At 37.4% G+C, this 14437-nt stretch overlaps 1 protein-coding gene across 2 annotated transcripts in view; it reads left to right on the top strand.

Moving 5' to 3' along the window:
• The first annotated feature begins 1204 nt into the window (after positions 1-1204).
• Positions 1205-14437, top strand: part of MAK (male germ cell associated kinase) — a 41409-nt gene continuing 28176 nt past the window's right edge. For both annotated transcript variants that reach the window (XM_061194824.1, XM_061194823.1), the window contains exons 1-5: positions 1205-1337; positions 7259-7313; positions 8340-8461; positions 10347-10426; positions 13081-13213. In XM_061194824.1, coding sequence (XP_061050807.1) covers positions 1237-1337; positions 7259-7313; positions 8340-8461; positions 10347-10426; positions 13081-13213 — 491 coding nt within the window. In that variant the 5' untranslated portion in view covers positions 1205-1236. The remainder of the gene's footprint in view (positions 1338-7258; positions 7314-8339; positions 8462-10346; positions 10427-13080; positions 13214-14437) is intronic.

Below are 14437 nucleotides of genomic sequence, written 5' to 3'. Positions count from 1 at the left end.
TTCAAATATATACAGATCCACAATCGCTTTTCTGTAGTTTTGAAACCCACAAAGCTCTGAAAGATGAATTTTTAAAAATTAATCTGGGGCTTCCCTGGTGGCGCGGTGGTTAAGAATCCGCCTGCCAATGCAGGGGACATGGGTTCACGCCCTGGCCCGGGAAGATCCCACATGCCGTGGAGCAACTAAGCCTGTGAGCCACAACTACTGAGCCCGCATGCCACAACTACTGAAGCCCACTCGCCTAGAGCCTGTGCTCTGCAACAAGAGAAGCCACGACAATGAGAAGCCCGCGCACTGCAACGAAGAGTAGCCCCCGCTCGCCGCAACCAGAGAAAGCCCAGCACGGCAACAAAGACCCAACACAGCCAAAAATAAAAACAAAAAAAATAAATAAATAAATTTATAAAAAAAAAAATTAATCTGTGCAAATGCATCTGCAACAAAACATGACCCGAATGACGCGAGGCCATTTACGGTCTTCATTTATTTTACTTAGTGTGCTTTTCATACATTTTTCTACAGGCACATTAAGATGCTGCTTGGGAGGTGTTACGTACCATATTGCTTTTCTAAAATATGCAAATTCCTGGATTCCAAACACGTCTGGCCCAGGAGTTTCACATAAGGGATTATGGTCCAAATTAAATATGATGCAAACATTGATTCAAAGAATGGACATAGTAGAGCGTCTGACTTCCCAAAATCTGATTTGGACTAATATAGATTATATTATATAGTCAGTAAAAAAGCAATCATGCAAATCATTAAGCCAGTATTTATTGAACGTTCATGGGATAAGTAACATGGTACCGTGTAAATGAAGCATTCACCAGTGAGTACCATCAGTCTTTTATAGGTGAACATCATTCGCATCGCACAATTGATTTACTGACCCATGCTTAACACGTTGGTATTTATAATTTTCCTAGGTTACAAGTAAATTTTTGGAAGAGGTTCTTTAATGAAAATCCCTTTTTTTCTTGTTTTTGTTTTTTTTTTTACAGGGTGTTCATAAGAATGGAAGCACTGTTTCCTTGCCAGATTCCTTATTGCTATATCTTATGAACCTACATAATCTTGGGGAAGAGCCTGTGTTTAATGATGACAAGCCTGTCACCAGTGTAGCAACAACAGTCTAAGGGCAAAAACGAACAAAAATAAAGAAGCATTTATATTTATATTCAACAAGGAAGTCATTTCAGTCAACAACTTGTGCTGCATTATTTTTCCAAGATGAACCGATACACAACCATGAGACAGCTGGGGGACGGCACTTATGGGAGTGTGCTGATGGGCAAGAGTATCGAATCAGGGGAGCTGGTGGCCATCAAAAGGTACCATGGGCAACACTGCCAAGTTTGCCGATCTTTCTTTTCCTTTGCTTGCTTGAGACTATATACAAGTACAGAGAGAAGTCTGGTTTAGACCCCATGCTTGTTAGGCTAATATGGAATGCCATTCTGGAGAAAACACTGCCAAAAAAGGAGTTCCGCTGATCCCCACGTATGTTAATTTTCTGATTTGTCCAGCTACACGGACAAATCAAAAAATATAAGGGCTCTGCTTTTTATGCATGATACATTTGAACTGAAACTGAAGGTAATTTTGGAACTTAAAGTTGAGTACAGAGTAGAGCTTATTGTTTCTTTGAAACAATAGGTCTCAAAATCAGATGGTACTCATAGTATCAAACTGAGTTCTGAGTGGCATATGGAATTTTCCTGACCTTACCAATTAAATAGAATTAATTATTATTAACTTATTTCTTTAATCCACTGTATTTGTTATCTATCATATGTAAAAAAAATTACCCCAAAGCTTAATGATTTAAGACAAGAACAAACATTTATTAATTCACAGTTTCTGTGAGTCAGGAATTTAGGAGTAGCTCAGCTGTGGTTCGGGGCTACAGGTCTCTCGTGAGGTGGCAGTCAGAGGTGGGACAAGGTCACAGTCATCTGCAGGCTGAACCAGGGCTGGAGCATCCATGCCCAAGGTGGTTCACTGTATCAGTCTGCTGGGGGTGCTATAACGAAGTACCACAGACTGGGTGATTTAAACAATGTATTTACTTCCTCACAGTTCTGGAGGCTAGAAGTCAGAGATCAAGGTGTCAGCTAACATGGTTGGTTCATGTAAGACCTCTCTCCTTGGCTTGTAGATGGCTCTCTTCTCCCCATGTCTTCACATGATCGTCTCTCTGCGCATGTCTGTGTCCTCATCTCTTCTTTTTTTTTTTTTTTTAATTTTATTTATTTATTTATTTATGGCTGTGTTGGGTCTTCGTTTCTGTGCGAGGGCTTTCTCTAGTTGCGGCAAGTGGGGACCACTCTTCATCGCGGTGCGCGGGCCTCTCACTATCGCGGCCTCTCTTGCTGCGGAGCACAGGCTCCAGACGCGCAGGCTCAGTAGTTGTGGCTCATGGGCCTTGTCGCTCCGCGGCATGTGGGATCCTCCCAGACCAGGGCTCGAACCCGTGTCCCCTGCATTGGCAGGCAGATTCTCAACCACTGCGCCACCAGGGAAGCCCCTCATCTCTTCTTATAAGGACACCAGTCATATCAGATTAGGACCCACCCTAAAGACCTCATTTAACTTGAATCACCTCGTTAAGGGCTACCTCCAAATACACCCTGAGGTACTGGGAGGTTAGGACTTCAACACAGGACTTTAGAACATCATTTGGCTCATGCTCGGCTTCTGTAGCAAAGTTTAAGCCACAGACTGGGTGGCTTAAACAGCAGAGATTTATTGAGACAGTTTTGGAGGCTAGAAGTCTAAAATCAAGGTGTCAGCAGGGTTGGTTCCTTCTGGGGGCTGAGAGAACAGGATCTATTGTAGGCCTTTCTCCTTGGCTTATTCATGGTATTTTCTCTCTGTATCCCTCCCACATCAACTTCCCTCGATGCCTATCTCTGTGTCCAAATTTCCTTTTTTTATAAGGACAAAAAGAGGCCTCAATTTCTCTCTATATGGGGCTCTACAGACAGTCACTTGAGTGTCCTCATGACATGGCAGTTGGCTTCCACCAGAACGAGTCTTGGAAACTGATTACAACATCAACTAAATGATGATCATCTAAAAGTTAAATGCTTTAACAAATGTTTATCAAATGTTAAAAACTTTACACTATCATGATCTAAAACTTTACATATATAAGGAAATACTTTTATAAAATATTGTTAAATAGCCATTATTATCAAATAAGTAAATGTACAATGTACAATAACTGAAATGAAAAATAGGAATAAGAAGAAACTTCCCTGACCTGAAAGGTGAAATATTACAGGTACTTCTTGTAAAGTTGGTTTTAAGACCAGAATGCCTGCTATATCCCCTACTGATCAAGACTGAACTGGAGACCCTAACTAAAGCAATAAGAGAAAAAAATAATAAATGAGGTGTAAGTATCAGCCAAAATGAGATGAAATCATCCTTATTTGTGGGTTAAGCAATTATGTAAATTCACACAAATAAATACTTCATTACACATAAATAAATTTATATGTAAAAATATCTTTAAAAGGACTGTAAAGATTTACATAAACTTCGTGAAAGCTGTGGCTTCCGGGGAGAGGGGGTAAGAAAATGAGAATGAGGGTTGGGTCTCGTGGTATCATTTAAGGTTATTACCATTGGTTTGTTTTCTATAACAAAATGTTCATTATTCCTTCTGTGTGGCAAGATCATGTGTTTGTTTCAGTCTTCAGTTTCATAAAATGGGGAATTGGGCCTCATCTGCATAGAGCTGGGTAAGACCTTGAGAGAAGTGAGAGGTCAAATACTTTAACAAGTCAAATAGATTGAATGCTGAGAAGAAGTCATACGTGTATAATTTAGGAATGCTTTTGGTGTATGAAATTAAAAAAACTAACCAAAAGTAAATTAAATAGGGGTTTATTTGTTTCACATTGTAAAATGTTTTGAGGTAGGCAGCCCAGGGCTCATACCTGTCTCAATGCTGTTATCACAGACCTAGGTTCTTATGTCTTCAAAAAATAGCTGCAGTAGAAGAGGGTGTGGAGAACAGGGAACCCGCCTACATTGTTGGTGGGAATGTAAATTGGTGCAGCCACTATGGAGAACAGTATGGAGGTTCCTCAAAAAACTAAAAATAGAGTTACCATATGATCCAGCAATCCCACTCCTGGGCATATATCCAGACAAACCTATAATTCAAAAAGATACATGCACCCCTGCATTCATAGCAGCACTATTTACAATAGCCAAGACATGGAAGCAACCTAAGTGTCCATCGACAGATGAATAGATAAAGAAGATGTGGTACATATATACAATGGAATACTACTCAGCCATAAAAAAGAATGAAATAATGCCATTTGCAGCAACATGGATAGACCTAGAGATTATCATACTAAGTGAAATAAGTCAGAAAGAGAAAGACAAATATCGTATGATATCACTTATATGTGGAACCTAAAATATGACACAAATGAACTTATCTGTGAAACAGAAACAGACTCACAGACATAGAGAGCAGACTTGTGGTTGCCAAGGGGGAGGGGGTTGGGAGAGGGATGAACTTGGAGTTTGGGATTAGCAGATAGATGAAAACATATATAGAATGGATAAACAAGGTCCTACTATACAGCACAAGGAACTATATTCAATATCCTGTAATAAACCATAATGGAAAAGAATATGAAAAAGAATATATATAGATATATAACTGAATCACTTGGCTGTGCAGCAGAAATTAACACAACATTGTAAATCAACCATACTTGAATAAAACAAATTTTTAAAAATAGCTGTAGCAGTCTAGGCCTTGAGTATGAGTTCCAAGTAAGAAGAAATAAGAGCTGAAACAGTTACTGTTACTGTCAGTCAGCTGCTGTACTTTCTTCTAATTAGGAAAGCAAAAGCTTTCCCCCACCCCTCTCCAGAAGACTTCTGGCTACTCCTCAGTGGCCAGGAGTGTGTCACGTGGCGCACGTAGCAATAAGAGAAGCTGGGAAACTGAGTACTTAGGTGGCCATTTTGTATCCCTGGGTTAAAGCTGATCTATGTTAATAAAGAAGAGAAGAAAAGTGGCTCTTGGATAGACAAGTCATAGTGTCTGCCACATTCAGTAACTACTATGTGCCGGACAGTGTTCCTACCCCAATTAAAGACAGAGTAAAAATGAAAGAGAAGAGGAGGAGTCATTTGGAAGGCTTGCAAAAAGTTTAAAAATTCATTCAACACGTAATTGTTAAGCTCCGATTACACTTGGTGCTCCGGACAAATGGGGATGGGATAGATGAGTTATAAATAGACCAACAAATTAGAAAAGTTACAACACAAAATATGATAAGTCCTATGATGGGGGGATACCGGGGCCTATGGGAGCACAGAGAAGCAGCGCTGGAGAGGTATCTTGGAAGGCTTCCCCCATAAAATGAGATCTCGAGAATGACAAAAATTATCAAGAGGAGGGGAAGAATATTCCAAGCTGTAAGAATAATATGTATGAAGGCCTAGAAGCAGGAGAGTTTTTCCCCTGGGAAATTTAATTTAGGTCACTGGTAAGAAATCTTGTGGTATCTGCTGCCATCTCCAAAAAAAATCTGTAACAGAATTCATTCTAGGGGGTGTTGGTAAGATCGCCGCACCTCATTAAATTAACAAATATTATTAAGCTCTCTGCCCTTTAAGGACCTGAGAGGCCATTCCATTCCTGAGGATCTCCCGTTTGTGGGACAGTTCCTCAGGAGCCCAGCTGTGGGTATCGAAATCCATCCATCCATTTAGTAAACATTGATTGAGCACTTACTATGTGCCAGAAACTGAGCAGGCATGTGGAGGTGTCCTCAAGGAGCTTGCGTGTGAGGAGAGGGGAGAAGGACTAAACATAAAAGTAAACTCTATGGTATGTAAGAAGATGGGTAAAGTGCTACGGGAGAAAAAGCAGGGCAGGAACGGTGACCTCACAGCCATGAAAATCAGCTCTGGGCATTGAAGGAACAAGGATCGGCCTGAGATGGTCTCTTATTTCCTCTAACCAGCCCAGCTCTTTCTAGCTATTTCTGTCTGGCTGAATCTTTTTTTCAGCCTTCACATGCTGGCACCTTCTGTCTTTCAGGTCTCATCTGAAATACTGCCTCATCAAAAAGGCCTGGGGCCTGGCCAATTCATCTCATGATCCTGAAAGCTCATTTGTATGTCTGTTTTGTGTTAACTAAAGTCTATTTCCTGTGAGATGGGAAGCATCAGGGTAACCATCTCTGATTTCATCACCCTGGCGTGTAGGTGTTGGATGAATCAATAAATGAAAGAGAAGATGGCAGGGAATCTAAAAGGAATTCTAACAAATTGGTTTAATTTTTTATAATTAATTTCTTTAGAAATCGGGATAATTGTTTTGCAAGGAAACTTCTGTATTTGCTGCATATAGATACATGCATTACCTTAGGGTAGTATTGATAACTACTAATTGCTGAAAAGAAAGTAGCATATTAGTATATGTGGATGCAGCTAGTACAGATTTTTAAGAAGAATAAAAGTTTCAATTTGTACTAAATTTTGAAAAGGAACTTGGATATATTAACTAGCCTCTAAAACACTGGATTAAAAATTCTATAATTACGTTTTAGGAATCATAGAGATTATATGTATAGTCTTGCATGGATTTGATCAATTTACTAAAATACTTTTATACTATATTTGAATTGACTTCTATTTTATCTCAAATTGAGCACTGTGCTAGATTTACTTTTATCATTTTAGCAAGACATTTATAAATCTATAGTACTGAAACATATCTTTTGGCAAGTTGGTTAAGCCCTCAATTTCTTCAAGCTCCTTCATAAATTTCTAGCACCTGAATGAGTATAACTGAAATTGTGATTCACTAAGGATATTAGAGATAATAGTAGTGATGCCCTTCATACCTTATTGTAGCTGACCACAGATACCGGTAAAAATAAGGACATCTACAATAGTATTTACTGAGTGCTGAACTAAGCAGTCTACAATAGGCTTTTCTTATGCAGTAGTTTCTACTTTATAGCTAAGCAGTTTGCAGCACAGAGAAGTCATTAGGCAATTTGTCCAAGAAGTGACACAGTCATGAACCTGCACCAAATGGCCTTGAGATACACAGAAGGGAGATGATCTCCTTTTAAGGAGGAAGGAAGAGAGATATCACAGCTTGCCCACAGTGAACTAATTATAGGGTAAGAAAGCCAATGGTGTAAATTGTGTCTTCAAATCCCCGGTCCCCACACATTAAACTTTTCTTCTTTTATTGCAGAATGAAGAGAAAGTTCTATTCTTGGGATGAATGTATGAACTTGAGAGAAGTTAAGGTAAAAATCCCAGAGATGAAAAGAACCCCAGTAGGCCTTAGCTCTACCTCACACGTGTCTCATTTCTGAGGATGGTAGCTAAGGAGATGGTTCCGTTCTCTGCGGGAAGCAGACCAAAGATAATTATATTTCTTATGTTTTTCTTTATGTTCCTAATTTCTCATTTCTCATCAGAATGTCAGTGGAGAACAGAAAGTAACTATACCCTCATATTTAAAAGTATACTCTCACTTTTAAAAGAGCATTTTAATCCATATTGTCAAAGGAAAGATAATTTTTTAAATTACCACATACCATTTCTTTATATTTTATGTTGCATAACTTGGATAAATTTTTGGAGACTTTTGCATGGCATTCCACATAGTTAAGTCAGAAAAAATTAAACCTATTTAATGACCAAGAAAAAAAAAAGTGACAGACTGAAATGTTTCGTAGCTATTGTTGACCTGGTTTATTTTTGCACTTATATTCGTTACTTAGACAATTACTGCTTACTTTATATTTTTTAAAAAATTTATTTATTCAATTTATTTATTTTTGGCGGTATTGGGTCTTCGTTGCTGCGTACGGGCTTTCTCTAGTTGCGGTGAGCGGGGGCTACTCTTCGTTGCGGTGCGCGTGGGCTTCTCATTGCGGTGGCTTCTCTTGTTGTGGAGCACGGGCTCTTGGCACGTGGGCTTCAGTAGTTGTGGCTCGCGGGCTCTAGAGCGCAGCCTCAGTAGTTGTGGCACACGGGCTTCGTTGCTCCGCAGCATGTGGGATCTTCCTGGACCAGGGCTTGAACCGGTGTCCCCTGCATTGGCAGGTGGGTTCTTAACCACTGTGCCACCAGGGGAGCCCGCTGCTTACTTAAATAGATGTTCTAGATGTTTTTAGACATGGAAATTTTTATAGATATTAAAAAGTTAATGAATTTAGAAGAAATGGAAAATTACTGAAGGTACTTATCATCCTAGCATTGATGAGATTGTGCCAACTTGTATAACTTTGCTTTAAGAATTTTAATGCTCATTTGCTCTATTGCAGTCTCTGAAGAAACTTAATCATGCCAATGTGATTAAACTGAAAGAAGTTATCAGAGAAAATGACCATCTTTATTTTATATTTGAATATATGAAAGAAAACCTCTATCAATTAATGAAAGACAGGTATGTCTTTATGAAAACTAATTTTTTCCTTATTGTCTCCTCCACAAGTCCCTTGGATCCCTTCATTATGTCACACTTGGCAATGTACAGATTTATCAGTCCATGAAGTAGCTTTAGTTATCTTTATCAAAGGATAATATCTAACGTTGAAGAACCATCATTTTTCCGTGGTAATATCCTAAAAGTCAAGGTAAATATTTCATATAAGCACACTATCTATCTATACTTTTTGAAACAAAAATCTATCTATAGTTTAATACTCAATAATAAAGCTGGCCTGGGGCAAAATTGAGAAAATTGTCTTTCTTACTCTCCCAAACATCTTGCAAAAGGTTAATGAAGGAATGGAGGAAAGAATGAAGTTGCTTTTAAGAAAGGATCTAATACACTTGTTTATTAGAATGCTTAAGTGAATGATAAAAATGTGTTACCAATCCCAAGGAAATTCTCATTTTAATTTTTAAACATACGAACAGAATCTCTAAAGAAGGAGAGTTCAGTCATCTGCCATGAGCTTGGAGAGGATAACATTTTGGTGGTAGCTGCTGGTCACATCTGGGAGTTTAATGTCCATTTTGGCTGTTTTTAAAGCCAGAGTTGTTCAGCAAAATAGCCTAAAATAGGAAATGAATTTCCCAGTAGAATGATGTTGATTTCTCTCTCTCTATTTCTTAAACACACACACTCTCTCTCTCTCTCTCAAGGTCTAAGGATGGTCAGTGAATTTTTCTTTAATCATATTTTTCCTTCTTTCAAAAAATACTTACTGTATTGAATGCCTATTATGTTTCAGGCTGATATCATTATGACATTAATAGCAGTTAAAATAAAAGTAAAGGATATTCTACCTCTCAAATCAGTGTTTATTTTTCTAGAGTTCATCGTAGCTCCTGTATACAGACATGCATATTTTCTATGTAGTTGTAATTTTAGTGGTGATACATTTTTCTGTTTGATTTATTCACTTTTAGGCATTTTTTAATGCTGATACATAATCTTCATAGTTACCATAGCTAGTATGTTCTGTTAAATGACTATACCAAGCTTCACTTATCTCTTTGAACTATTTAAAATAAATAACTATCAATGGGAGAATAGGTTGGTAATTACAGTGTATAATACTGATGTAATTATTTTGTAGCCATTAAAAATGATAATTATGAAGATTATAAGAGTGCTTATAAGTGAATAAAAAACAGAAACCAAAGTTGTATTTATGTAACATTGACACCTAATATAAAAGTTATACACACAGATGGATTAGGGCTGGATTAGAATACTGAAAAATCAAAATAGTTTCCTTATCAGGTGGTGGGATTATGGGTAATCTTCTTGGCTTCTAATAATAATTTATGCTCTTTAAAATATATGAAATGATAAACATATGCATGGTATATTGAGATATAATTTTGAAGAAAAAATTAAGTACATGTAAATACATGAAATATTATACTTTCATATGATTTTAAATATATATATAAGTGGAAGTGGTGAATGCAATTGCAAATGAACATTAAAAACACTCAACTTTGGAATTTCATGATTCAATTCTGGATTTCTAAATTAAAAGGAAATTAAAGTGATATTGTTTAGAATATTATTCAATGTCAAAAGTATAAATTAAACCATTAACAACTGTACATGGTAAAGGGCTATTTGAGGTTAGTGGTATTTTTACACTTTGTTTTTGGTAGCTTAACTTCCTGAAATATTGTTTTTGAGGATTAATTTACAAGCCTTTTTTATTCAAGTAAACTTCTTTGCCATGTCAACTGAAGACCAATATACAAAACCTTTGCTCTGATACTATAACTGTACCTTTAGTGTACACCATTCTTTTTACAAATTGAATTACATAACTGTTTATTTGTTCATTTCTTCACAGAAACAAGTTGTTCCCTGAGTCAGTCATCAGAAATATTATGTATCAAATATTGCAAGGGCTGGCATTTATCCATAAACATGGTAGGTTTCATTGCCCTGCCTCTTTAGATTATTGTCACGGTCATGCATAGGAATTGTATATGAACTGTTAAATAATATTATATTGGATAACTACAAGTTTGGAGTATGTGCCTACTAACTGACAGTTTTATTTTAAAAATTTAGAATTTCAATAATTCTATATAAAATAGAATTTCTATAATCTGTAACTATCTTCCTCTACAGCAGAATTTTTTTACAGTTTGATCATCAGAATTTAGTCTCAGTCATCATAACCCCATCCTGCTACCTCATTCCACCTAATTTTACCATGGAAATGGAAAAAAAAAAAAAGGTCCCTCTTTTGGAAAAGATTGGAATGCTTTGATCTATCATGATCAATTATTAACACTTAAATAGTTTAAAGCACCTGTGCTATGGTATTTTCTAGTTTTCCTTAGTATTTACATTTAGTTGTTTCTATATTTGGAGAAATTATTTTTATGCATTTCTTATTTATGTAATCTTAATTTATAGTTTTTTGCATATCTATCAAACCAAAATAAAGTTAATATTATTATGAAAATTTTTAGTGATTTAATGATCATTAATTTTTAATGATTCTAGTTTAGCATCACTAGATGTTTAGATAGATATTAAAGATGTTTAGATAGATATGTTTAGATAGATATTTACTAGATATTAAATTAGGATAGTTTATATCGTACCATTGCTGCATTCTGAGCATTGGCATTCAAAAATCACCATTATTAGTCTCCTTTCATGTTTCATCCTATATTTTATATTTTCTTCTCTCCTTTCTCTTTTAACTACTACAGGAAATCATTTATTTTCTAGAAATGCTATGCAGAATTCCATATAAACATTGTAAGAACATTCCTGAATCCCCAGGGTTTTTTTGTCTTATGTAAACTATTAAGGTCTTTAAAAGCCTAAAACCCATGAAAATATATTACAATCCATTGATAAAAGTCAGTCATTTATTAATTACATGGAATGTAAAGGATATATGCTATTTTAATTGTTCATATTGGATTCCTTATCTTCAACTCATTTTTAAACTCTGGTCAGCATGGTTAACTCTTGATATTTGGCTGCGTTAATTTATGCCAGTGGAAGCAAGTGTGATGTGGAAAATCAAAAGCCTCATGAATTCTCTGATTTTTGGAAAGAGTTTTGTGTTTTGCTCATATTTTTTAGGCTAGTAATAAAATTGGTTTAGATTCCTTGGATATATACCAACTATCAGCAACTTGAGAGCATAAGGGATTGAAGGAGGAAACCAGCTTGGAATTTAAAAATTGTTGCTGAAAGTAAATAACATATGAGTAATCTAGAGTTGGCTTTATAAGTGCCTACATAGTGATCTGGGAAACCAGACTCCAAGAACAATAGACATTTTTACAAAAGCTAAATTATTCTTGCCATAGTTCGTAAACATCTCAGATGTAATCCTTTGAGAAAACAGATATTTTAAAAACAGTAGCTGTCAAAAAAAATGGACTAATATTTTAGTTAAAGTTAGGACCAAGTTACCAATATATTTATATTAGTGAGGATGGGGAAAACCTCAACTGTGGTTTAATTAAGATTTTATGGATTAATGTCACTTTACCATCACACGTGCTCCCATTCCTGTCTTCATACTATGAACTTACGATGTGTTTCTCTTGGAAGTTAGTGAAATGGATGGATTTCAGTAGCTATTTTGAGTAAGGAGTACCAGGTAAACAGAGTACAAAACTGTTGTAGATGTCATGGAGAGCCCACACTGGCTTTGAAGGGGTTAAAACAGTTTAGGTTTAGAAAAGTCTTCCTAGCTCAAATCTGCATGAAAACCCTCTGGTGATGATGATGATCACCTACAATTGATGACCAGGCGCGTTCTTAATTCTCCACCCTGCAAAGTCATTAGGATACAAGTCATCTGTGTACAACCAGTGTGCTTTACCTACTCCTTAGACATTTGCAAGGAGGGCTTTCTGCCCTCATTTTCACTGGGCTGCCATGTAGCTTTGGTAACTAGCCATTTATTTTATACATTAAATTGGTAAATAAGCATTATAATTATTGGGGTTGTTTCAACAAGGCAGCTACCAGGGGAGAACTGAGCTGTTAAATAATTTTAAAGGAAGGAGTTGATTCAAACGTGTGGCGTTCCATTTGTGTTTAATGGACTTCTCAAAGTTATTATACTCAAGGAATCGCAGGTTAAACTACAATGTGGTAGAGCAGTAATAAGACCACCTTCACTGACTGAAGCCTGATATGCAGCGCTCCTTGAGCTTTCACTAGACTGCTTCTCTCCAAGCTTCAACCTCCTCATCTGCTACCCACTCGTGATCATATTACCTCCTTAAGGGTGTTGTTCAAATTAGCGGAGATAATCATAATGTGGCAGTATCTAACCCAGTGCCTGAACTCACCGGATCCACAAATAGAAATACATGTGGATATTTATTTTTAATGGCCATATATACTGTATGAACTTCCTCGCCAAATTATTTTGAAAGCAGGGTCCCCACCTCCCATCACTGTGTAGACAATAAATATGATTTTTTTTTTCCTAAGTTCACCTTCCTGATTAGAACAGAGAGGCTCAGCTATCTTGTTAGTAAATCAAATATGTCTAGATATGATGATTTATTATTGTTTTTCCTCTCTATATTACCAAGGCTTTTTTCATAGGGATATGAAACCAGAAAACTTGCTTTGTATGGGCCCAGAACTTGTGAAAATTGCTGACTTTGGACTTGCAAGAGAATTAAGGTCACAGCCACCGTATACTGATTATGTATCTACCAGATGGTGAGTAGTTTTTTGCAACTGTCCAGAGGCAAATGTCTCTGTTGACGTTTTCCTACAGTAGATTGTTACACATCTTTCTGGAGGTTCCATATCAAGTATTTAAAGCAAAATGTAGAACTGAATTTTTTTGTATTCTTTGGAGAGACAGAAGGATTGCCTCATGACTCTTGTGATAAATGAAAAGGGAAGGAAAAAGGATTTCACGCATCCATTCATTCATTCAACAAACATTTACTGAACCCCTATTACGTGCTGCATACTATTTTAGGCACTGGGAACACAGATGTGAACTAAGCAGAAAAGAATCTCTGCCTCATGCTGCTTACATGACAGCCAATACATAACCAAATAGAGAGTGTCCTGAGTCACCAACAGAGAGATACACACACGTTCATCACAAGACACGTAACCGTCCCGTCTTGCACACTACCCAAATGTCCATCACCAGAGGCATATATATTCACCCAGTGGACTGCTTCACGGCAATGAGAATGAAAGGCCTACAACTACGTAAACAATATGATGAATCTCACAGATACAATGTTGTGAGCAAGAGGCCAAACAGAAAAAGAGCACATATTATGTGATTCCATTTATATAAAGCACAAAAATAGAATGAACCTGTTAAAAGTCAGGATAGCGGCTACACGGTCGGGGTAGGGGCAGTAGTGACTGGGAGAGTGCAGGGGAGGGGCCTCTGCGGAGCTGATAACACACAGTTCCCTGGTCTGGGTGCTGGGCCCACGGGTATGTTCTAATTGTAAAAATTCAGCAAGCTGTACTCTTAGGACATGTGCATTTTTCTGTGTGGATATTGTATTCCAATAAAAACAGTTAAGAATATTTGAGTATCAGATAGTGATACATATATATATCTACATATTATTATACAGAAAAGTAAAGTCTGGAAAGGGACAGGGGGTTGGAAGAGACAGGGGAGGGAAAGGGTATGTTGCTGTTTTAAACAGGCGGTCTCACGGATGCCGGGCTGGGGAGATGCCGGGGAGGCAAGAGGTTTTCAGGCAGAGAAGATGCTGAGTGCAAAGGCCTGCGGACAGGAGTGCCGCCGTGGATTCTGCGAAGAGCAGAGTGAATAAGGAGGGCGGGAGCGGGAAATGAGGTCAGGGCGTCTGGGGGGCGCCGGATGTAAGGACTGGGGTGCCGTGCTCAGCTGAGTGAAGCAGGGGGCCCCTGGAGGGCCTTCTCTAGTTGCGGCGAGCGGGG

This window comes from Eubalaena glacialis, chromosome 7, assembly GCF_028564815.1.
Source record: "Eubalaena glacialis isolate mEubGla1 chromosome 7, mEubGla1.1.hap2.+ XY, whole genome shotgun sequence".
Classification (NCBI taxonomy): domain Eukaryota; kingdom Metazoa; phylum Chordata; class Mammalia; order Artiodactyla; family Balaenidae; genus Eubalaena; species Eubalaena glacialis.
The sequence above is the reverse complement of the archived record's forward strand: the minus strand, read 5'-3'. Positions and strand labels throughout refer to the sequence as shown.